Source organism: Elephas maximus, chromosome 6 (genome assembly GCF_024166365.1).
Source record: "Elephas maximus indicus isolate mEleMax1 chromosome 6, mEleMax1 primary haplotype, whole genome shotgun sequence".
In the NCBI taxonomy this organism is placed as follows: Eukaryota; Metazoa; Chordata; class Mammalia; order Proboscidea; family Elephantidae; genus Elephas; species Elephas maximus.
The window spans coordinates 56641729-56666403 of record NC_064824.1 but is presented as its reverse complement, the minus strand read 5'-3'; the positions used below and the strand labels follow the sequence as shown (position 1 = coordinate 56666403).

At 36.6% G+C, this 24675-nt stretch overlaps 1 protein-coding gene across 7 annotated transcripts in view; it reads left to right on the top strand.

Moving 5' to 3' along the window:
- Positions 1-24675, top strand: part of WDSUB1 (WD repeat, sterile alpha motif and U-box domain containing 1) — a 62057-nt gene that overhangs the window by 11789 nt on the left and 25593 nt on the right. For 6 of the 7 annotated variants that reach the window (XM_049888815.1, XM_049888820.1, XM_049888821.1 and 3 more), the window contains 6 exons: positions 2759-2852; positions 8889-8922; positions 12512-12552; positions 12630-12736; positions 13593-13772; positions 21705-21845. In XM_049888815.1, coding sequence (XP_049744772.1) covers positions 2759-2852; positions 8889-8922; positions 12512-12552; positions 12630-12736; positions 13593-13772; positions 21705-21845 — 597 coding nt within the window. Of the gene's footprint in view, positions 1-2758; positions 2853-4430; positions 4489-8888; positions 8923-12511; positions 12553-12629; positions 12737-13592; positions 13773-21704; positions 21846-24675 lie in introns of those variants that run through there. The other variant, XM_049888822.1, reaches the window with a different exon arrangement.

Sequence of the window (24675 nt, the reverse complement as noted above, 5' to 3'; positions counted from 1 at the left end):
TCATTTTTCTCTATTTTTATTTAAAAAATTTATTTTATTTTATTTATTTTTATACCTCCTACTAATTGAGTATTGGTACTCCTGAATTGACCGTCTGTGCCTATTTTCCCCAAACTTCTTTCTTTTTTTTTTTTTCTATTTTATGAGCAGTTTCCTCAGCTTTGTCTTTTAACCTTGTTTTGTATTTGTATCCTGTGAAGCATATTTCATTTTCTAAAATTTTGTTCTTTATTTCTTTTCACAGTGTCCCCTTTTATTTTACAAATACAAAATCTTCCAATCTCTCAGAGTACCAGTTAGAGGTTTTTTGTTTTGTTTTATGCTCCTTTCTGTTTTTGATCATCTTTCTTTGCTCTTGGGCCCTTTTTTTGGGTACACCTGATCTTTCTCTTTCATATTATTAGCCTTAAATGTCCATTGTTCCTTAGTAGTCCTGTTTATATTTAAGAATTAGACAATAATAAGATGTCTAGAAGCTTGTTGCACATGGTTAGAGCTTGTTGTTGGCCCTTTAGGATGAGGAGGTAGGTAATTGACCTCTACTGGGGGCAGAAGAGGATGGGGAGCTTACAGAATGTGGGAACCTGTGTCCCTCTGGAGCTCCCCAGGCCTCATTATTTTCCTTAGAAATGTTTTGCTTGGGGATAAACACCTAGCTGTCGTGTAGTTTATTGTGGGCGGGACCGGGGAGGGATTAGATATAGATGTTAAATGTTCTATATATAGACTTCCAATTAATTTTTCTGTTTTCAGGTCTATGTCTTATGTCATTCTGACTTGCTTTTTCTCTGGCTGTTGATAGTCATAAATCTTTTGGGATTTACTAGGGCAGATTAGCGTTCTTCTTGGCTGTAGCCCTCTCTCTTTGCTCTCTGGGCTATTACTCCCCTAAAGCTAGCTCTTCAGTTAGTCTGTTTTCTGTGTTCTCAAAATTGGTTTCAGTTTCTGGTTTGCAAATACCCCCTTTCCTATTCCCTTCATTGATGTACACTTATATCTTTATTAATTCATTATTTTACTGGGGACTCTGAAAGTATGTAGACAGTTGGCCATCTTGATTCAGATGCCTAAAAATATTCTTCTTCTATTATTTGTTACCTAATAAACTTTAGTTAAATCACAAATTGCGTTTTTGTCATTTGTAATTATAGCAGTATATAGAGACGGGTCTATTACCAGGAAATAAACACATACCTTTCTTGTGGAAATTTGGTTAAATTATTGCTTACTATGTTACACTTGTTGGAAACCCTGGTGGCTTAGTGGTTAAGTGCTACGGCTGCTAACCAAAGGGTCAGCAGTTTGAATCCGCCAGGTGCTCCTTGGAAACTCTATAGGGCAGTTCTACTCTGTCCTATAGGGTCGCTATGAGTCGGAATCGACTCGACGGCACTGGTGGGTATGTTGCAGTTAGTAATTCTTTTAATGTTGTATTAAATGACATGCTAGTGAGGGTAACAGTTTTTTTTTTTTTTTTTTTTTTTTTACTGCCGTGGTCTATCCCACCTCTTCTATCAGAGTGAAATTCTGGTAGGACACTATATGTGTAAATATCCTAAATACAGTATATCTTTCATAATTGTTGAAATGTACATTGTCTGGAAAATGTGTTTTTACACCAAGTCTTTGTTAAAAAGATACCTAACAGTTTTATAGAGCATTTATTGTCATTTGAACCTTATTATTTTACATGTTTATTTGTAAGGAGGAGTAGATAGGCATATGGGTCTTAACTTGAGAATGTAACCTATTCTTGTGGTCATATGGAAAGTTTCAAAGGCCTTCATTTGGTTTACAGCTTGTTAATGTTTTTGCTTTGTTTACTAAACCTCTCAGTAGAAGACTGATTTATTGTACCTCCTTATTGATCTGTATGCTCTGGTTAGATAGTAAGCCCTTTACAGTTCTTCATGGTGTTTCTAGCACTTAGCACAGCACCTTTAATGCCCATACCTGCTCTTCCAGATAAAAATAATAATTTTGTTTTGAGGTTGAAACTTTTAAAATCTCTGCTGTGATGACCTTTTTGTTTGATTAAATGCTTCCTATATTCATCAGGAATCATTAACAGTTCAGAAAAACTTTTATTGTGTCTGACAGTTACAAATTTCACTCATTTATTTCCTTGTCTCCCCCACATCCAGACCAACTTTTTAATCATAATTTTTATAGGTTGTCACTAAAATGTATTGAATTTCCTCAGTGTACCAATGAAATAGTTGTGTTTATTTTCAGTGATTCCAGAAAGCATAAAAAGGATTTTGTTGTTTTCATACTTCGAAGAAGTATTATAAAGCTATATCGAAATTATTAGGTATATAAATTACCATTGAGCCTTTTTATTTATGGAATGAGAATATATTTTCTTAATATGAGATTTTAAAAACACAGGCATTTGATTTTTTAAAAAGTATTCTGGAAATTGCCTTTTTTAAAAAATCAGATACTAAGTTTTTTTCTGGTGTAGTTTAAATTTGTTTTTTAAATTTGGTAGTTATAAAACCACTCCTTTCTGTCTTTTGCTGAAAACACCATGTTTAAACCCATAACTAAACCTTTCAAACTGCTTAATCACATTCCATTGCAGTTATTTGTTTATATGTACAGATACCTGAGCTGCTTAAAGACTTTTTCATTTTTGTGTCCTTTAGACACTCAAAGCTTATTTGTTGAATAAATGAGTGAAATAATTTTGATGTAAATGTAAAAATTCTAAGCATGGTCACCTTGCTAACTTTTCTCACCTTCTTAATTGCAGGTTTTGAATTAAAATACAAAAGTACACTGAGTGGGCACTGTGCTCCTGTTCTGGCTTGTGCTTTTTCCCATGATGGGCAGATGCTAGTCTCAGGGTAAGCTGTTTAATTTTCTTAAAAACCATTTTGATTTGAAATAAAACAAACATACAGAAAAATACAAAAAATATAAGAGAATATCTTGGTAAGTTACTCTGATGAAACCTGTATAACTGCTACTCAGGTCAAAAAATAACAATACTGATTCTGCTTCAAAAGCCCCTCGCTTTCCAAGTACCCATTTCTGGTCACATCTCCTCAGGTCCAGGATTGTGTTTTCTATCCTTTTTTAAACTGATTTTAAACAAATCATACAATATGAATTAATTGTACCTGACTTCCTTTATCCAACATTTGTGAGATTCATTCATATCGTTGCATGTATTTTCATTTGTTGATTTTTCACTCCTACGAATATTTCATTGTAATTTATCCTTTTGAAAAATTATACTGTAGAATATATGTAACAAAACTTTTGCCATTTCAACCATTTTTATGTGTACAATTCAGTGATTTTAATTACATTCATCCTGTTGTCCAGCCATCACCAGTATCGATTCAAAATTTGTTTTCATCACCCCAACAGAAACTCAGTACTCCGTAAACAATAACTCCCCATCTCTCCCTCCTACCGCTCCTGGTAGCCACTAATAAACTTTGGTCTCTATGCTATGCATTTGCCTATTCTAGATATTTCATATAAGTGGGATCATACAAAATTTGTCCTTTTGTGTCTGGTTGATTTCACTCAGCATAATATTTTTATGATTCATCCATGTTGTAGTATGTATCAGGATTTCATTTCTCTTTAAGGCTGGATAATACTCCTTTGTATGGATATACCACATTTTGTTTATCCATTCCTCTGTTGATGGACATTTGGGTTGTTTCCACCTTTTGGCTCTCGTGAATAATGCTGCAGTTAACATTGGTGTACAAGTATGTTTGTGTCGCTGCTTTCAAGTGTTTTAGATACAGACCTCGGAGTGGAATTGCCGGGTAATATGGTAGTTCTTTGTTTAACTTTTTTGAGGAACCACTGACTGTTTTGCACAATGACTGTAACCATTTTAACATTCCTCCTAGAAGATGAGGGTTCCAGCTACTCCATGTCCTTGCCAACACTTGTTGCTTTCTATTTTTCTAATAGCCATCTTATTGAGGGTGACATAGTATCTCATTGTGATTTTGACTTGCATTTCCTTAATGACTAATGAAGAAGTCCTGGTGGCACAGTGGTTAAGTGCTTGGCTGCTAAAGGAAAGGTTGACTTGCAGTTTGAACCCACCCAGTGGCTCCGTAGGAGTAAGACCCTCATGCTCTGCTCTTATAAAGATTACAACCTAGAAAACCCTGTGGGTGGTTCGGCTCTGTCACATGGGGTCTCGGAGTTAAAATCAACTTGACAACGTCTGATGAATTTGGGAAAAATTGACAGTTTTATGGTATTGAATCTTTTAATTTATGAATAAGATATATTTATCCATTTCAATCCTTTAACGTCTCTCAATTTCCTTCCACGTAGAGGTCCTGCACATCTTTTATTAGATTTATTTCAAAAATTTTATCCTCTTTTGTTTGTATAATAAAGATTATATTTGAAAACTCTTATTTTTTTGTTTGTTGATAACCCAGGTAGTCCCTGACTTATGACTGGGTTCAATTCTGATGACTGTCGTAAGTCAGCTCTGATGTAAGTTGAATACCTCGATTTTTTTTTTACTTTTTATTATTATTGCCTTTTATTATCAATATTGTTATAAATCTGATCTTCATTTTGTTATATTGTTATAAATCTGATCATCATCTACGCACATATATACATTAAAAAATACGCAAATCATAAAACTTTGACAATGAAGAAGAGTTGGACAGTGTTGGCATTTTGTCAGTTGTGATAATAACTCCACTTGTGGAAGGTTCTGGACCGTCTGGATTATCCCTGGGAATGAGGATGGCATTTCTAGTCATAAAATTAGTGAGAGCTCTCTGTATGGCCCTTTTCTTTTTTTCTTCATATATTTCGTGGTGATAGCTCACTGCTTTCCAAATCTGCCTGTTGACTTTAGCAAAGTGATCAGCGTTTGGGTTCTTGTTTTCAAGTAACTGAAGCCCCTGATTTAGTTTAGAAAGCTATGTCTATACGGCAGTATTTTGAATAGTGAATCAGAAAATTGAGCATCTGTGAGTGAATTCTGAGAATTGATAATATCAGCAAATAACACATTGCAGCACTGTATATAGTACATATGACAAACGATAAGATGTACAAAAAGAAAAACCAGAAAACAGACGGTCGTAAATGAGGTTTGTCATAACTTGAGAACGTTGTAAGTCAGGGATTACCTAATATAGAAATGCAATGGGTTATTTTAAGTTGTTTTTTAAAAAATGTTCTGGTACAAAGTCATTTGTAAATAATGATTGTTTTCCTCCTTCCTTTCTAATCCTTATACCTTTCACGTCTTTTCTGTGCCTTACTGAACTGTCTAATATTCCTGTTAGGTTGTTGTTAGATGCTGTCGAGTCATTTCCAACTCATAGTGACCCCATATGACAGAGTAGAACTGCCCCATAAGATGTTCTAGATGGTAATCTTTATGGGAGCAGATCACTAGGTCTTTTCTCCCAGAGAGCAGCTAGGTGGGTTCAAGCCGCTAGGTGGGTTCAAGCTGCTAGATGGGTTCGAGCCGCTAACCTTTTGGTTAACAAACCAGCGCTTAACCATTACATCACCAGGGCTCCTTTAATACTACCAGGACAATGGCAATAGTGAGAACAGACATCCTTGTCTGATTTCTCATTGACTGGAAAACTTTCATTGTTCAGTTTGTTTATTGTAGGTTTTTGGTAGGTAAGCTTTACTAGTTCTTGGATTCGCAATCAACACCCATGGAAGCAGCAGTAAAGATAGCAAAAGATGCATTGCATTGGGCAGATCATCTGCAAAAGACTCCTATAAAGTGTTGAAAAGCAAAGGTGTCACCTTGAGGACTAAGGTGCACCTGACCCAAGCCATGGTGATTCCAATCACCTCATATGCGTGTGAAAGCTGGATAACGAATAAGGAAGACCAAAGAAGATTTGATGCTTTTGAATTGTGGTGTTGGCAACGAATATTGAATGTACAAAAGAAGGAACAAATCTGTCTTGAAGAAGTGCCCCTACAATGCTGCTTAGAAGCAAGGATGGAGAGGCTACGTCTCACATACTTTGGACATATTATCAGGAGGGATCAGTCCCTGGAGAAGGACATTATGCTTGGTAAAATAGAGGGTCAGCGAAAAAGAGGAAGATCTTCAGTGAGATGGATTGACACAGGGGCTGCAACAATGGGCTCAAACGTAGCAACAACTGTGAGGATGGTGCAAGACCGGGCAGTGTTTCCTTCTGTTGTGCGTAGGGTCACTATGAGTTGGAACCGGCTTGATGGCACTGGACAACAACAACATTCTTTCCAGTTTGTAAGAGCTTTTATTATGAATGGGCATTGTATTTTACTAATGATTTTTTCCTGGATCTTTTGAGATGATCATACGATTTTTCTGTTTTATTCTACTAGTGTGGCATAGTACATTGATTTTCAAATGTTAAGTTAACTGTGCTATGTTGGAATAAAGGCAACTTGGTCGTGACGTATCATTTTTGTGTATTGCTATAAAGAAGTCAGTTTCATTCTGTTGGTCCTTCTAATGTAATTTGTGTTTTTCTTTGGCTACTGTAAAAGTTTTTCTGTAGTTTTCTGTACATTCACCTTGATGTGTCTAAATGTGGGTTTCTTTTGATTTAGTTTGCTTGAGATCTGTTGAACTTTTCAAATTTGTAGATTATCCATCAGATTTAGGAAATTATTATTCATCAGATTCTTATCTTTTCAAATATTGTCTCTTCCTTTTTTCTCTCCTCTAGTTCTTGGACTCCAGTCAAATGCAGATTACACCTTCTCACTGTAACTTCTGTGTCTCGTATTCTCTCTTCTATGTTTTTCATCTTAGATTATTTTGTGCTTCATTCTGGATGGTGTTTCACCTTAACTAATTCTCTGTTCAGCTTTCTCTAGTGAGCTTTTAATCCAATCTGTTGAGTATTAATTTTGGTTATTTAATTTGTTGGTTTTGCTAAAAGCAGTACTATGTAAGAGGGAGGAGAGATTTTAGGAAATGTGCATGTAGATATAATAGAGGTTTATTGTCATGAATTGGGAGTAGCTTAACAAACAGCTCTCTCTTAATAATGACTAGCACAAGAAGACTTAAGATCACCTTTCCCAAAACCCAAATCATCTTTTTTTTTTTTTTTGGCTACACTCTCTGTAGCATAGCTAACAATCCTGTTGAACTAATTAATCCAAGGTAACTTTTAGCTACCTTAAAGTACATGTTGCAACTTACTTATCATGGGGGGTAATCAGGTATCACATTGTTTGAAATTACATGTTCTGTGAAAGCTTTACTGAAAGTTGAATAGCAGTACCATCTGCTTTATAGAACTATAGGCTAAAACTATTTATGTGCAAACTAGTAAGTCCATGTTATGCATCTATTTTAATAAGTTCATGGGGGAAAATGTTCTAAAAAAAATCCAAGAACATGGGTTTTAGAATTATATAGAACTGAGTTTTAATCACAGCCCTGCCACTTACTTGGAGAAGTTGTACTTCTGAATCTGTTCTCAGAATGAAATAGTGTTTTCTTCATGATATTTTTATGACACTTAAATAAAAAAATACAGGTAAAGCATTTATCACTTACCTTTGGGACATAATAATTGCTCAGTGCATGTTTACTATTTTCTGTTTAATCCAGAACATCAGGGAATTGTGTGACGTATCATTTTACTCCCACTTTTTCTGATTTCTGCTTTTTCTGAATTATGCTTGAGCCATTGGCTTACATTAAGGAGTGTCTTAGTTATCTAGTGCTGCAATAACAGAAATACCACAGATGAATGGCTTTGACAAACAAATTTATTTTCTCAAAGTTTAGTAGGCTAGAAGTTCAAATTCAGGGTGCTGGCTGTAGGAGAAGGCTTTCTCCCTGTGTTGACTCTGGAGGAAGTCCCTTGTCTCTTCAGCTTCTGCTTCCTGGCTCCTTGGAGATTTCCATGTGTCTTGTCATCTGTCTTACCCCATCTCTGCTTCCCAGCTTGCTTGTTTAACTCTTTTATATCTCAAACAAGATTGACTCAAGATATACCCTGTACTAATCCTGCCTCATTAACATAAAGACAATCCATTCCCAGTTGGGGTTATAACCATAGGCATACTCGTGACCATTAAGTCAGTTCTAACTCACAGTGACCCTATAGGACAGAGTAGAACTGCCCCATTGGGTTTCCAAGGATGGTGGATTTGAGCTGCCAGCCTTTTGGTTAGCAGCGAGTTCTTAACAGCTGCACCACAAGGGCTCCATCCACAGGTTAGAATTTACAACATATATTTTTGGGGGACACAATTCAATCCCTAACAAGGAGTATTGTAACAGTCAATTGAAACTGACCATGTTTTTTGCAGGAGTGGTTGTTGAGGACTTTGTTCATGTTTCATGGCACACTCTCTATAAAGACCTCAAGGGATAGTTTTCTAGCAGGCATTGACATCTTTTTTATATATCATGGGTATTGTATTAATGGCCGTGTATTAACAGCATATACTATTGTTTCAGTGTCCCCGGGTGGTGCAACTGTTTAACATGCTCAGCTGCTAACCAAAAGGTTGGAGGTTTGAGTCTGAGAGGTGCTTCGGAAGAAAGCCTGGCATTCTACTTCCAAAAAATCAGCCACTGAAAAATCTCATGGAGCATAGTTCTACTCTGACACGCATGGGGTTGCTATGAGTCAAAATTGACTCAGTGGCAACTAGTTTGGTTATTGTTTTAATAAATTTTATCATTTTCTGATTAAATTCACATGGTATATAGATTTTTGAATAAAAGTATATACTTATAAACAAAAAGACTTCTAAATGTTTATATATCAATAATTCAGCCTTTTCTTTAAAAGTTATTAAAATTATTTAATAATACTAATTACATAAAAGCTGTTCTTTGTTTTTATAGAGCTTTTCACCTATAATACTATTTTTTTTTTTTTTAGATCGGTGGATAAGTCTATCATAGTATATGATGCTGTAAGTATTTCACAATCTTGTGAGAGCTACCTAAATTTATCTTTATTAGGCTGTTGCACTTGAAGTTTAGTTAAGGAAAATGAAAGAAAAGTACATTTTTTTCTTTCTTAGTATGCCAAAGAATATATACATTTTCACAAGTGCTTAAGTTGTTATGAAGTGGTTTTGGGACAGGCCTTTAAATATATGATTTTAAGATGGATAGGATTTTTAATGTGGTCATAGAACATACAGATTTAAACAGCATCAGTATTCAAAAAAAATTCTTTTCAGTCAATTATTCTTAAACTTTTATGTCAGACTTCCATAATAGCTAAGAATGAATATTTACATCAGGGATTTTGGAGAGATTATTAGACCATCTTCACTATTTTGCTGTGCCACCTCGTCAAATATCACTGACAATATATGGGTTTGTTTCTCTGCCTGCTGTTCTGTTTTTCTATTTATCTGTCCTTGCTCTAAAACCATTTTCTATTTCCAAGGCTTTATATGTTGCCTGTTCTTGGCTCTTGATCCAAAAAAACCAAATACATCTACTGCCGTCGAGTCAATTCTGACTCATAGCAACCCTATAGGACAGAGTACAATTATCCCATAGGGTTTCCAGGAGCCTTGGTGGCACAGTAGTTAAGAGCTCAGCTGCTAACCAAAAGGTCGGCAGTTCGAATCCACCAACCACTCCTTAGAAATCCGATGGGGGAGTTCTACCCCTGTCCTGTAGGGTTACTGCGCATCAGAATCGACTCCATGGCAACGGGTTTGGTTTTGATTTTATAGGGTTTCCAAGGCTGTAAATCTTTCTGGAAGCAGACTGCCACATCTTTCTGTTGTGGAGCAGCTAGTGGGTTTGAACCGCTGACCTTTCAGTTAGCAGCGTAATGCAGTCCTGACTGAATTTAGAGGCTAGTATAAGAAAGAAAGAGTAGGTTACATGGACTTGAAAAAGTAGCAGTTTTTGGCAGATCCATGTCAGTGAAGACCAAATTCCAAGAGTATGAAGAAAAACGAATGTCTTCTATGTAACAAAGATGTAGTTTACAAAAATATGTTCTAAGAGAAATCACTGTTGATCAAGTTCAGGCCATGGCTATGCCAGCAAATGAGATGGAGATGTCAGTCATCAAAGCGAAGTAAATCAAGCAAGGAATCTAAATTAGCCCTCCACACAGAAGCTGAAGCCACTGAGGTTCTAACCAGGTAATCAGAGCAAATACTTAAGCTAGGTGCAGTAAATCCTTAACATTCCTCATGACATTTTCATGGGATCTCACATTCACAAAAATGACTGTAACCATTTTCTCCATAAGATAGATATGTGAGTCCCAGTTAAATCCATCTTGATGCTGGGTGGGCATCAAAATTTAAGTGCACTCAGTCTAAGTGACTAATTTTTACCCAAGCTCACTGAGGGCATTGGTGAAAAACAAGGCTTCAGGAATTGACAGGATACCAATTGAGATGTTTCAACAAATGGATGTAGCTCTGGGAGTACTCGCTCATGTATGCCAAGAAATTTGGAAGACAGCTACCTACCAAACCGACTGGAAGAGATGCATATTTATGCCTATTCTAAAGAAAGGCAATCCAATGGAATGTGGAAATTACTGAACAATATCATTAATACCACACACAAGTAAAATTTTGCTGAAGATCATTCAAAAATGATTGCAGCAGTACATCAACAAGGAACTGGCAGAAATTCAAGCCAGATTCAGAAGAGAATGTAGAATGAGGGATATCTCGCATGGCTTAAAATCAGGAAAGGTGTGTGTCAGGGTTGTATCCTTTCACCATACCTATTCAATCTGTATGCCGAGCAAATAATCCAAGAAGCTGGACTATATGAAGAAGAACAGGGCATCAGGATTGGAGGAAGACTCGTTAACAAACTGTAATACGCAGATGACACAACCTTGCTTGCTGAAAGTGAAGAGGACTTGAAGCACCTACTGATGAAGATCAAAGACCACAGTCTTCATTCAGTATGAATTACACCTCAACATAAAGAAAACAAAAATCCTCACAGCTGGGACCAATAAGCAGCATCATGATACAAAAACCAAACCAAACTCGTTGCTGTCAGGTCGATTCCAATTCATAGTGACCCTATATGACAGAGTAGAATTGCCCTATAGAGTTTCCAAGGAGTGCCTGGTGGATTTGAACTGCTGACCTTTTGGTTAGCAGCCATAGCTCTTAACCACTAGGCCACCAGGGTTTCCAACATCATGATAAATGGAGAAAGCATTGAAGTTGTCAAGGATTTCATTTTACGTGGATCCACAATCAATACCCATGGAAGCAGCAGTCAGGAAATCAAATGATACATTATATTGGGCAAAGCTGCTGCAAAAGACCTCTTTAAAGTGTTAAAAAGCAAAGGTATCATTTTAAGGACTAAGGTGCACCTGACCCAAGCCATGATGTTTGCAATCACGTTATATGCATGCAAAAGCTGGACAGTGAATAAGGAAGACTGAAGAAGAATTGATGCCTTTGAATTACGGTGTTTGCGAAGAATAGTGAATATACCGTGGACTGCCAAAAGAACAAACAAACCTGTCTTGGAAGAAGTACAGCCTGCATGCACCTTAGAAGTAAGGATGTCGAGAGTTTGTCTCAAATACTTTGGACATGTTATCAGGAGGGACCAGTCCCTGGAGAAGGACATCATGCTTGGTAAAGTAGAGCGTCAGCAAAAAAGAGGAAGACCTTCAACAAGATGGATTGACACAGTGACTCCAACAGTGGGCTCAAGCATAATAACGATCATGAGGATGGGACCGGACCAGGCAGTGTTTTGTTCTTTTGTGCATAGGGTTGCTATGATTCGAAACCAACTTGACAGCACTTAACAACATCAACAACAATTTTTATCCACTGGTCCTGCAGTGTGAACAAGTCAAATGCCATAGCAACAAATACAAATTGTTTAGTGTAATAGATATTTGGCTTACTTATTAGTTAATTCATGGAGCCCTGGTGGTAGAGTAGTTAAGGTTGGCAGTTTGAATCCACCAGCTGCTCCTTGGAAGCAAGGGCAGTTCTATTCTATCCAAGAGTTCACTATGAGTCAGAATCGACCCGATGGCACACAACAACAAATTAGTTAATTCAAACAAATCAGAAAATGTCAGGGGGTGCTGTACTAAAAATGTCTAGAAAAGTGGTCAATAAACAACAATAATTGAAGAGTGAAATAAAATACTTGGTAATATCGTCTATTATACATTTATTGGTTTAAGTTTTATAGTAGTGTCTGATCAGTATTGGAATATGTATAGCACTAACAATAAGTATTAGAATACATAAAAAAATAAAAAAAGAATTCAAACCTGTTGCCACTGAGTTGATTCTATGGGGTAGGACTGCCTCAGAGTTTCTAAATCTTTACGGAAGCAGACTGCCACATCTTTCTCCTGCAGAGTGCCTGGTGGGTTTGAATCGCCAACCTTTTGGTTAGGTGCCAAGTGCTTAACCAGGGTGCTACCAGGGCTCCTTAGAATACATATATCAAATGGATCGGAAAAAATCTTTATCAGTAACTTTTTTAAGCAAAAATAAAGCTGTTTTTGTTGTTTTCCAGAATACGGAGAACATACTTCATACGTTGACTCAACACACCAGGTCTGAACTTAACCTCTCTTTGTATTACTAATATTCAAAAATCAGCCAGAAGATACATAATTGTTTTTATTAACTAGGTACGTCACAACCTGTGCCTTTGCACCCAATACTCTTTTACTTGCCACTGGTTCAATGGACAAAACGGTGAACATCTGGCAATTTGACACAGAAGCACTTTGTCAAGGTTAGTAAGGATATCATCTTTAATCCAGTTCAGTCCCATTCGCTGTTAAAATCAGGAATTCAGTAAATTTTCAACAGGTTATTCACATTGCTTTTCTTAATACAAAGTATACACCTGAGTTTAATATAATTTAAAAACAATTTTAGAGAAGCCAGTGTTAAAGTAGTTGGCCTACCTTAAAACTGCTGGTAAGTGCTTTTGGGTTTACATTCATGTGTATCACACCTCTTATAGTTTTTATGTTATTATATACTGCATACTATTTTTTCAAATAACTATCGTCTGAGAAAAGAATAGAAATCATAATTTCATTTTATTTTTGGCCTCATCAGGCAAAATTGACACTTAACATAGTTTTATTTTTATCATTGTCAGAATTAAATAGTAGTGCTAATACGCATATGATAGAGCAAATAGAATACTTCTGCTGGTATGAATTTTAGGTAATAAAAGAAAATTATTTTTCTGGAGTGAAAAAGAAAGGTGTCCAGAAGGTTAGTATTTATTATTAAATACGTGTTGCCATCGAGTTGACTCATAGCAACCCTATAGGACAGAGTAAAACTGCCCCATAGAGTTTCCAAGGAGCGTCTGGTGGATTCCAGCTGCCGCCCATTTGGTTAGCAGCCATAGCACTTAGCCACACTATGCCACCAGGGTTTCCAAGTATTAAGTAAATAATATTAAATAGGAATTTAATTATACGTGGCGATATTTGACCTTTTGGAATTTTTAAAAGGAAGTATTAAAACACAGATTTAAGGAAATTTTATTTACTTTGTAGTTCACAGTAACAACGTTTATAAAGGAAATGCTTTTTTCTTTTGCTGTTTCACTTGCGATTTTGTTGTTGAAGCAAGGGGCACAGAAGATCAGCTGGAGCAGTTTACTGAAGATTGGTCAGAGGAGGACGTCTCAGTGTGGCTTTGTGAACAAGGTTTAAAAGACCTCGTTGGTATTTTCAAGATGAATAACATTGATGGAAAAGAACTGTTGAATCTTACAAAAGAAAGTCTAGCTGATGATTTGAAAATTGGTAAGATTAGTGAAAGATAGACAATCTTAAAAAAAAACTTCTAATATATTACTCTTAATTTCAGTTGTATTAATGGTTTTGTTTTAATATTCTAACAGTAATAATTCTGGTGTGTGCCTTTTATAGAAAAGAATGTATTTTTACTAGGTTAAAGAAAATAGTGTATTAAATAGTATTTCTTTGGATAACTAAAGCTAATCTGTAATTGTAATCTTTTAAAAAATTGTGTTTTTTCCATTGAGATATAGTTTACATACCATAAAATGAACCTTTTTAAGTGTACAGTGCACTGGTTTTTAGTATATTCACAGAGTTGTGCAACCATCACCACACACTACTTCTAGAACGTTTTCATCACCCTCAAAAGAAGCCTTGTACTGATTAGCAGTCACTCCCGGTTTCCCATCCTCAGATCCACCATCTCCTGGCAACCACTCATAGTTTCTTTTTGGATTTGCCTATTCTGGATATTTCTTATAAATAGAATCATACAATATGTGGCCTTTTGTGACTGGCTTCTTTCTCCTACATAATGTTTTCAAGGTTCAGCCATGTTTTAGTGTGTCAGTATTTCATTCCTTTTTATGTCTGAATACTGGTCCATTGTATGGATATACCACATTTTATTTATCATGAATTGATGGATATTTGGGTTGTTTCCACTTTTTGGCTATCATGAATAATGCTGCTATGAACATTCATGTACAGGTTTTTGCGTGGATGTGTTTTCACTTCTCTCGGGTATGTATCTAGGAGTGGAATTGTTGGGTTATGTGGTAATTTTGTGTTAAACAGCTACACCAGTTTATATTCCCAGCAGCAATGTGTGAGGGATTCAGTTTCTTCACATCCTGGCCAACACTTGTTGTTAACTGTCCTTTTCATTGTAGCCATATGAGCTGGAACTAACTCGATGGCATCATGTTTGGTTTTTGGTTTGGAGTGGTTATGAACTGGCATCTCATTGTGGTTTGGATTTGCATTTCCCTAAAGGCTAATGATGTTGAGTGTCTTTTATGTAGTTACTGGTCATTTGTATATCTTCTTTGGAGAAATGTCTACTCAGGTCTTTTGCCCATTTTTTTAATTGGGTTGTCTTTTTATTGTTAAGTATATGAGTTCTTTATATATTCTAGATACCAGTGCCTTAGCAGATACGTGATTTGCAAGTATTTTCTCTCACTTATGGGTTGTCCTTTCACTTAATGTAGTTACGGATATGATAGGATTTATGTCTGCTCTTTTGCTATTTGTTTTCTGTGTGCCTATGTCATTTTGGCCTTCTGTTCCTCCGTTACTGCCTTCTTTGGTATTAATTAGATATTTTTTAGTATACCATTTTACTTCTATCCTTTTTATTTATGTTGCTTTTTCAGTGGTTGCCTGAGGTTACAATTAACATCTTAATTTATAAAAATGTAGTTCAGATAAGTACCAGCTTAATTTCACTAGTATGCAGAAACTTTGCTCTTGTATAGCTCTGTCCCTGCTTTCCCTCCTCCTCTATGCTGTTCTTGTCCAACATTTTTATACATTATGTGCCCATCAACACAGCTTTATATTTGTATGTATTTAAGGTCTAGAAAGTTAGCATATTCAACAAGTTAAACACAGAATAAATTAGGATATAAATAGACTAGGATATTGATTTTTTTCACATCATTCTAAAGTATCTTAGTTTTTGCCAAATTGTGAAGGATCAAAGGGCTAACTTTAATCTAAAGTGCTACATTAAGATACAGTGAATTTCTTTTAGTCTTGAATTTTAAGAAAAGCAAGACTTCCTCAAACAGGAATTAAACTAATAGAGAATTAAAATTTCTTAACAGAAAAAAATATGTTAAGAGCAGGACTTCAAACCAGTTAGTTCCAGTTTGAACCCCTGCTGAGAATTTGCTTTTCTGCCCCAGATACACTGAATCACAATCTAAAATTTAACAAGATCCTCAGGTAATTCTTATGTATAACTTCCTGCAAACTTGTTAGAAATGCAGATTTTCAGCAGGGAACTCGTTAAAAATGCAAATTATTAGCAGGGGTTCAAACTGGAATGAACCTGTTTGAAGCCCTGGTTAACAGGAATACTGATAAATATATGCCAATGAATTTCATTTTGTACTTCTCCAGTGCATAACTTAACTTGCATTTGCCTTCGTGGCACAACTTTTTAAAAGATTCTTATGTCAATGTGAATAAACCTGAATTTGTTTAACATTAATCATACGTTGTTGGCTGTGTGCTGTTGAGTCGATTCCAACTCATAGCGACCCTGTATGACAGAGTAGAACTGCCCCACAGGGTTGCCTAGGTTGTAACCTTCCCGGGAGCAGATTGCCAAGTCTTATCTCCCAAGGAGAGGCTCTTGGGTTCAAACTACTGACATTTTGTGTAGCTGCTGAAAGTTTAACCGTTGCTCCACAAGGGCTCCTCATCGTATGTAGGAAGTTGATTCATTGTGCAAAGTCCGATACACTGGAGTATTCAAGACCCAAACTAGCGTGTTTGACGTTTAAAATAATTATTTTGTAGGAACTGAGCAGTCTACTCATTTTTTCAGTAGGCCTTTGGTAAATACAGAATAAAGGAACTTTCCGCAGGTTTGTATACCTGTTGAAATCTAGTGCTCTAACGAAGGATAATAGTCCTTTTCTAGGATTATGTTAATGAAACCTAGGGTACAATAGGCAAACAGTTTTAGGTAGGAAACAACTCCTTATGTCTAGTACGGGTAGTCCCTGAGTTAGAAACAAGATTTATTCCTCTGCCTTTAAGTCGAATTTGTAACTTGGGTGCATATGGTTCTTACATAGCTTTACTTTAGAGCAAGAGGAGCCCTGGTGGCTCAGTGGTTAAGCGTTTGGCTGCTAACCAAAAGGTCAGCAGTTTGCATCCACCAGCTGCTCCTTGGAAACCCTATGGGGCAGTTCTCCTGTCTCCTATAGGGTTGCTATGAGTCGGGATCGACTCCACGGCAATGGGTTTGGTTTCTGGTTTGGTTAGTGCAAGAAGGAGCGCTGGTGCAATGATTAATTAAGAGCTACAGCTGGTAACCAAAAGGTCAGCAGTGGAATCCACCAGGGCTCCTTGGTAGCCCTATGGGGCAGTTCTATCCTGTCCTAGAATTGGAACCAACTAGATGGCAACGAGGTGGATTGGCACAGTGGCTGCAACAATGAGCTCAAGCATAACAACAATTGTAAGGATGGCTCAGGACCGGGCAGCGTTTCATTCTGTTGTGCATAGGGTCGCTATGAGTCGGAACCGACTCGACGGCACCTAACAACAGCAACAACAGATGGCAACGGGTTTGACGATTTTTGGTTAGATCAAGAAAAGGCTCAAAGCCTTTTCAGTGATTTAAAAGCTGCGCATGCAGCAAGTGAAGGTGATTGTGGTGAAGAATTTGTTGCTGAGTAAGGACTGGTTCATTCATTTCAAAGTGAGGGCAAATTTACATGACATTAAAGGGCAAGTAAGAGTTGTCTGTAAGTTGGACATTTGTAACCTGGGGACTGCCTGTACTACATTTGCATAAGAAATGTCTAGACAGAAATTACAGGTACAAAAGATTCTTGACATTGAGAGGGATATGTCTTGAGACATTTTTGAATCCACAAATTTGTGAACACTGCTACAGCATTTAATCTTTTTCAAAAGGCATGAAGTATGAAAGGTTAAAAAACAATAAAGTCAGTTTGAGATGTGATACAGAGCAAGGAGTAAGTTCTCTGGCTGTGTGATTTCTGTCTGTACGCTGGCCTCAGTTTATATTTGGGCCTTAGGAATAGTACAGATTCTGTATATTTTGGAGCTTGGGACTGCTATAGGTGACTTTGAATGACAGGTGCCAAGGAGCTACTGTATATCAGGTCAGTCTTTACATTTAATACTCAAATAATCATCAGCCATGTATTTCTAATTGGGAATGAGGCTTTTTCATAGGTTCATTCTGCCTTTTGCTGTACTGCATCTCCCACCAATGTCGAGTTTAAGTTATAAAAGCATGTGAGACATAGTTGTCATATTCTAATTTAAAAGTTATAATACCAAATGCTTTTTTTAAACTTTTCTATCAACTTTCTTCACATTCTCAGATTTTTCAAAGTTTCATATTCCAGTTCCTACTTCATTATGTATATTTTCACTTGTTGCCTAACTATTCCTACATGCCTTTAAGTAATAGAACATTTAGCATTTTTGTTTCTTTGTAAAAGAAGTGACAGTCCCTTCAGATCTAATTACTGTGGGCCTTTGTACTGATCCACTGTTGGAACTCCTAGTGAACCTGAGTTGTTTCCCTTTTCTTAATGTAGTTTTTGTGCTTTCTCTTGATCATTCTAGTCTGAAGTTAATTTTTTCTTTTTTAATTTTTTAATTAAAAGTAGTTTTTTAAGCTTTCCTTCCAGGAACCCAGTTTAGTTCTGTGAGGTGATAGATGGTTAGTTCCCAGCTCTAGGGCAATACTGCTGTTATCCTGCCTCCAGCTGATGGTGGCAGAGCTGTGGTTTTTTTTTTCCCCCTTCACAAGTTGGCAGTGATACAGGACAAAACTGGGAAAGTAAAAGGCACATGTCATTTCCCATCCTCCTACTTTTGTTTACCTAGGGAGTTTTTTGAGTTTTGTTTTGTCTTTTTGATGATTCCTAGTTTCTGGAGTCCATCAAATTCTCAATTATGTGGCATTTCCAGGGTTGGATAAGCGGTTGAGAGGAGAGCAGGAGAGTTTGTAACCTATTTTAATTGGACCTCTTGTCAAGAACCAGATGACTGTTCAGGACTATAGTAAATAATAGCCAGCTCTTACCCTTTAACCACACTGGTTTATTAGCTCTTTGCTGGTAAGTGTCTTTTCCTTCTGAGTAATTAAGTTTATAGCTCTCATCCCAACCCGCAACCTGGTTTTGAAAGTATGCACAAAGTGAGATGTTTGTTTCTGGTTAAGGTCTGTGGATGTGATTTAGTAATTGTTTCCTCAAGGGCTAGTGATCTGACTCCATTTTTAATGATTTAAAATTAGACAAAGGGAATGCACAATTTAAAATTTTTTTATCTGGGGCATTTTAAATCGGCTTTCTCTATTCACTATTATAAATATTAGTACATATATTCAAGTGAAGAATTTTCATGTAACAGATTATCAGTAAGCATACCCCAACCATTATACATTTTCCACCATCTATTATCCTTTCCCTGGAAACCATGGTGGCGTAGTGGTTAAGTGCTACGGCTGCTAACCAAAAGGTCGGCAGTTCGAATCCACCAGGTGTTCCTTGGAAACTATGGGGCAGTTCTACTGTGTCCTGTAGGGTTGCTATGAGTCGGAATTGACCCGATGGCAGTGGGTTTGGTTTTTTTTGGTTTATTATCCTTTCCCTAATGGAAACCCTGGTGGCGTAGTGGTTAAGTGCTGTGGTTGCTAACCAAAAGGTCAGCAGTTCAAATCCACTAGGCGTTCCTTGGAAACTCTATGGGGCAGTTCTGCTCTGTCCTACAGGGTCACTATGCGTCGGAATCGACTCGACAGCAGTGCGTTTGGTTTGGTTTTTCTTTAATACCTTCACCTCAATAAATTGATTTTATCAAAACCTATCTGTTGATCCTGTTCACCTGTTAAATTACCTATCTCTGCCCTTATTTCTCTCTGTACTTAGCTTAGAGTCATAACCCCTCATTATAACTTCTCATAAAGCCTCCATTGTATTTTCTTGGCAAAATAAAAATACACAGCTCAGCTACCCTTGAAGAAAATGCAGCATTGTGGGTACGATGGGGACTACTTAGAATTTAGCCCTGGGACAATCCTGGGAAGGGATGGGCTCAATAAACTTGAATGTTTCTCTGACTTATTACAGTAAGGCTGTCCATCATGCTCAGGGAACAGTGTGTTTGATTTTGGAGGCACCCTTCCCTAAATAGGCATTTTTGTGATAAAATAGCTTTCTCTTGAATCTGAATAGCGATCTCATACAGAATCTCAGGGAATTGCTTTAATGATATGGTAATTCTATGTTTAACTTTTCCAGGAACCTTCAAACTGTTTTCCGTAGTGCTGTACCATTTTACAGTTCTGCTAGCAATGGATAAGGGTTCCAATTTCTCTACATCTTCTCCAGCACTTGTTTTCTTTTTTTGATCATAACTGTCTTACTGGGGTGGGAGGTGATACTTCATTGTGATTTTGATTTGTATTTCCCTAATGGAGCCCTGGTGGCACAGTGCTTAAGAGCTTGGCTGCTAACTGAAAGGTCAGCAGTTCACATCCACCAGCTGCTCCTTGGAAACCATATGGGGCAGTTCTCCTCTGTCCTATAGGGTTATTATGAGTTGGAATCAACTCGACAGCAGCAGGTTTGGTTTTTGGGTAATGACTGTTAGCGTTGAGCATCTTTTCAACTTTGTATGTTTTTTGCCCATTTGTGTTTCCTCTTTGGTGAAATGTCTGTTCACGTCCTTTGCCCATTTTTTAATTAGGTTGTCTTTTTTGTTGTTGTTGTTGTTGTAGGAGTTCTTTATGGATAGTAAACCAAAAACCCATTGCCATCGAGTCAATTCCATCTTCACAAAACCCTTTCAAATCAGGGAATCTCTTTGAGTGACAAATATTTCTACAGAATCAATTCAGCATGTAAAGAGATTCTTGATTTCTGTGTGGTGCTTTAAAAATACTGTTTTATAATCCTTCATTTGAGTTCAGTGAGTTATATGAGAAAGAAGTCCTAGGAAAGTGGTCAAGCAGTCCCTAAGCATCAGGCAGCTGCTAGGTCAGCCACCACGTTTCTGTAGATTTATTTAGTTAAAAAGGAAATGAGTCCAAATAGATTTTTCATCTTTTGTGGCACAGAAGGGCAGCATGAGCTCCATGTTCCCATTGGTCTCCCTTTCCCCCTAAGTCTCAGGGAGGTCATACGGTGGGCTTGTGTCAGAGCTGAGGAACCCTGAATTTATGAATCCCCAGTATTATAAGGGGACTGCTACCAAACTTACCTAACCCTTGCCCAAGAGGGAGATGTTATCTTTGTTTCAGTTGCCTTCGAGTCAGTTCCGACTCATGGTGACCCTGTGTGTATCAGCTTACAGCTGTGCTGCATAAGGTTTTCAGTGGCTGATTTTTCAGTAAATCATCAGGCCTTTCTTTCAAGGTGCCTCTGGGTGGACTTGAGCCCCAACCTTTCGGTAGGCAGCCAAGTGTATTAACTGTTTGCATGACCCAGGGACTCCATTATCTTTGTACTGGTCATGAAACAAATCTGCTTTCTGACTGGGAGGGAGACACTATTCCTAGCTTCCAAGCATGTTTGCAATCGTTCTTGAAAACCTTGTCCAAGACAAAAATTACATCCCGGAAAAAAGGAAGCTGTTTTGGCTTTTTATGTGTTCTAAAATGTAACTCTTCTATCCCACCCCACCCACAAACATCCCTACCTAAAACAGAACTGTCAGCTAGCTCTAAAAATGCCAACAGCTATAACACTAACCTTCCTGGAATTAAAAAGATAATTAAAAAAAATAATAATAAGATTAAAAACTAAAAATGAATGAAACTTGTGCACATGCAGTTTTTAACAAGCTTTATTTGCGATTGTGTTTCATAACAATAACAATAATTCCAATTTTATAAAGTTTAAAAATAATATAACGTGGAATTTTTACATCATTAATATGGACATCTTTAAAATTATTTTTTGGGGGGGTTGTTTTGTAAATAAATGAACCAATTTTATGTAGTTTATTAATGTCCAACGACCTGAAATTTTTGAGGAACTTTCACAATCTAAGATTGTTTAAAATAAATACTAAAAAGTTTCTTTCAGGAATTTATAAAGAAAATAATTCCATGTGGAATGAGTATGTCTAAAGATTTTTGGTTGTAGATGAATCTTACATCAGGTTTACCAGTAGTTCTCCAGGCCTAACAGAGTAATTTCTTTTCAGAATCACTAGGGCTGCGTAGTAAAGTGCTGAGGAAAATTGAAGAGCTAAGGACAAAGGTGAAATCCCTTTCTTCTGGAATTCCTGATGAATTTATATGTCCAATAACTAGAGAACTTATGAAAGAGCCTGTCATCGCATCAGGTACATATGATGTTGTACTATGTTTCAGGGGATATTATGTGCTAAATGAATAAATAATGTAGACAATTCACAGAGGTTTTTAAATGGGAAGAATTTTTAAAATTCTTGTTTTGTTTCGATAAGTAGGCTCTGGTGTTTTGGTTTTTTTTAACTCGTTAGACCTGAGGTAAACAATTGAACATTATATATTTCTTAGCAAATAAAATTGGACTAAACATTTGAGTAGGAATAGAGACAAAAGGAATATTTTACAAGTTTTACTTAAATTTCTGGAATGTATATTTAGTTACCAAAATGTAAAAGATAAAATACTGTTTTTTAAGATAGACTTCTGAGATCTCTTGTGTTTATTTTATATAACATGAATTTAAACAACTTTACAGAAACGAATTTAATGATTATAAAGTTGCATCACTTCACGTTAATTTCCAGTCTTTTGCATAGTTTTAAGTCATGAATCCACATTATGTTCCTATTTTTGCCTAAGACTTTATTATATACATTTTTGAGTATTGACCTCGTCAGTGTAACTTTCATTTTTAATAGCTTTTATTCCATTGTGGTTCTGTGCTATATTTTGCTTGACTCTTCTTCCATATTGTAAATAGCATTGCACTGATACCTTGGTACACATTTCTTCCTGTTGTTACCCTTGCTTTGGGTTATTTCATAGGCTGTGTTCCCCTGAAGTAGAATTAACCGTTCAGAGACTGTCTTATTTTATGAATGTGAAAAGGATCGCTAGGTCATATGGTAGTTGTATGTTAAATTTTTTGAGGAATCACCAAACTGTTTTCCACAACAGCTGTGCCATTTTGCATTCTCACCAGCAAAGGATGAGGATTCCAATTTCTCTACATCCTCACCACCACTTGTTATTTTCCATTTTTTTGATCATAGCCATTCCAGTGGGGGTGAGGTAGTATCTTGTTGTTTTGATTTGCATCTCCCTCATGACTAATGACATTGAGCATCTTTTCATGTGCTTGATGGCCATTTCTATATACTCTTTGATGAAATGTCTGTTCAAGTCATTTGCCCATTTTTTGATTGGGTTGTTTGTCTTTTTGTTGTTAAGTTGTAGGAGTTCTTTATATATTCTGGCTATTAAGTGCTTGTCAGATATATGGTTTCCAACATTTTCTCCCAATCTGAAGGTTATCTCTTCACTTTGTTGATAAAGTCCTTTGATGAACAAAAGTTTTTTATTTTGATGAGTTTTTAAATGTATTTTTAATTTAATTATTTTGTCTAAAAATTCATTTTAAACAGTAAGCCTCAAAGCAGTAGCCGTATGTTTTCTTCTAAGAGTCTTTTGGCTTTAATGCTCACATTTAGGTCTTTGATCCGTTTTGAATTAGTTTTTGCATATGGTGTGAGTTATTGATCCAGCTTCACTCTTTTGCATGTGAAAATACTTTTGCTATCACCATTTATTAAAGAGACTCTTCTTTCTCCATTGAATTGACTTTGTACCCTTGTTGAAAACCAATTGATTATAAATATATGAGTTTAATTTCCTGACTCTCAATTCTATTCTGTTGGTCTAGATTTCTATCATTGTACCAATACCAGGCTGTTTTGATTATTGTAGCTTTATAATATATTTTGAAATCAGAAAGTATGAATCCTTCCACTTTATTTTTCTTTTTCAAGATTACCTGAGAAGATAATTTTCAGTATCCTTCAGTAATTTCACCTTTAGGGAATTTATTCTACAGAAATAGTTATTCTGTGTAATCTGCATGTCACTATTCCTGTAAAGAAAATGATTAATTACTTGAGTAATTAATGCGAGGCATTTCTGGTCTAGTAATTGTCCATATGCCTGGGTATGAGTCTATTTCATTACTTATTAGCTGTGTTAGCTTGTTCTAGGCTGTGTAACCTCTCTGTGCCTCATTTTACTCATGTACAAAGTGGGGATCCTAGTACTTCATGGAACTGCACTAAAGGTTGAATGAGTTAATGTATGTTAAGTGCTTAAAAGAGTACTTGCATATAATAAACACTCAATAAATGTTATTTTTATTTCAGGCTATGAAATTTTCTATCACTTCTGGCTTTGGTATGCTATTTTAGGACCCTTATTTGCAACTGAAAGATCACAACTCAAATTAGCTTAATCAGAAATGGTAATTAATATATTAGAAGTTACTATAAATGAGTTTCAGGAAAAATTGGTACCAGAGACTTGAGTGCAATCAGGGTTCTGTCTCTTATCTGTTCAGAGGCTTCTGAATATTCACCTTTTGTGATGTCCAGTGTACTTTTTTCCTGATGGTAGTAAAACGTGACCATCAACAGGTCCCAAATTTTCACCGGCCAGAGAGAGACGAATCTGACATTTTTTTCTGGCTCCTACCCCAGAAATCCCAGAGAAAGGACTCATTGGCTTAACTTGAGCCAGGAGTCTATCCCAGGAGTAGTCCACTACAGGCATGAGGTGGAGTACTATAATTTGCCGAACTGTGGAGAGTAGGATTATGGTATTAGCTGTAGTCGAGTCATTTCTGACTCACAGCAACCCAGTGTACAGCAGAACAAAACACTGCCCAGTCCTGCACCATCCTCACAGTCGTTGCTTTGTTTGAGCCCATTATTGCAGCCAGTGTGTCAGTCCATCTTGTTGAGGGTCTTCCTCTTTTTTGCGGATCTTGTACTTTACAAAGGATGATATCCTTCTCCAGGGACTGGTCTCTCCTGGTAATATGTCCAAAATAAGTGAGATGCAGTCTTGTCATCCTCGCTTCTAAGGAGCATTCTGGCTGTACTTTTTCCAAGTAGATTTGTTCGTTCTTCTAGGAGTCCATGGTATATTCACTGTTCT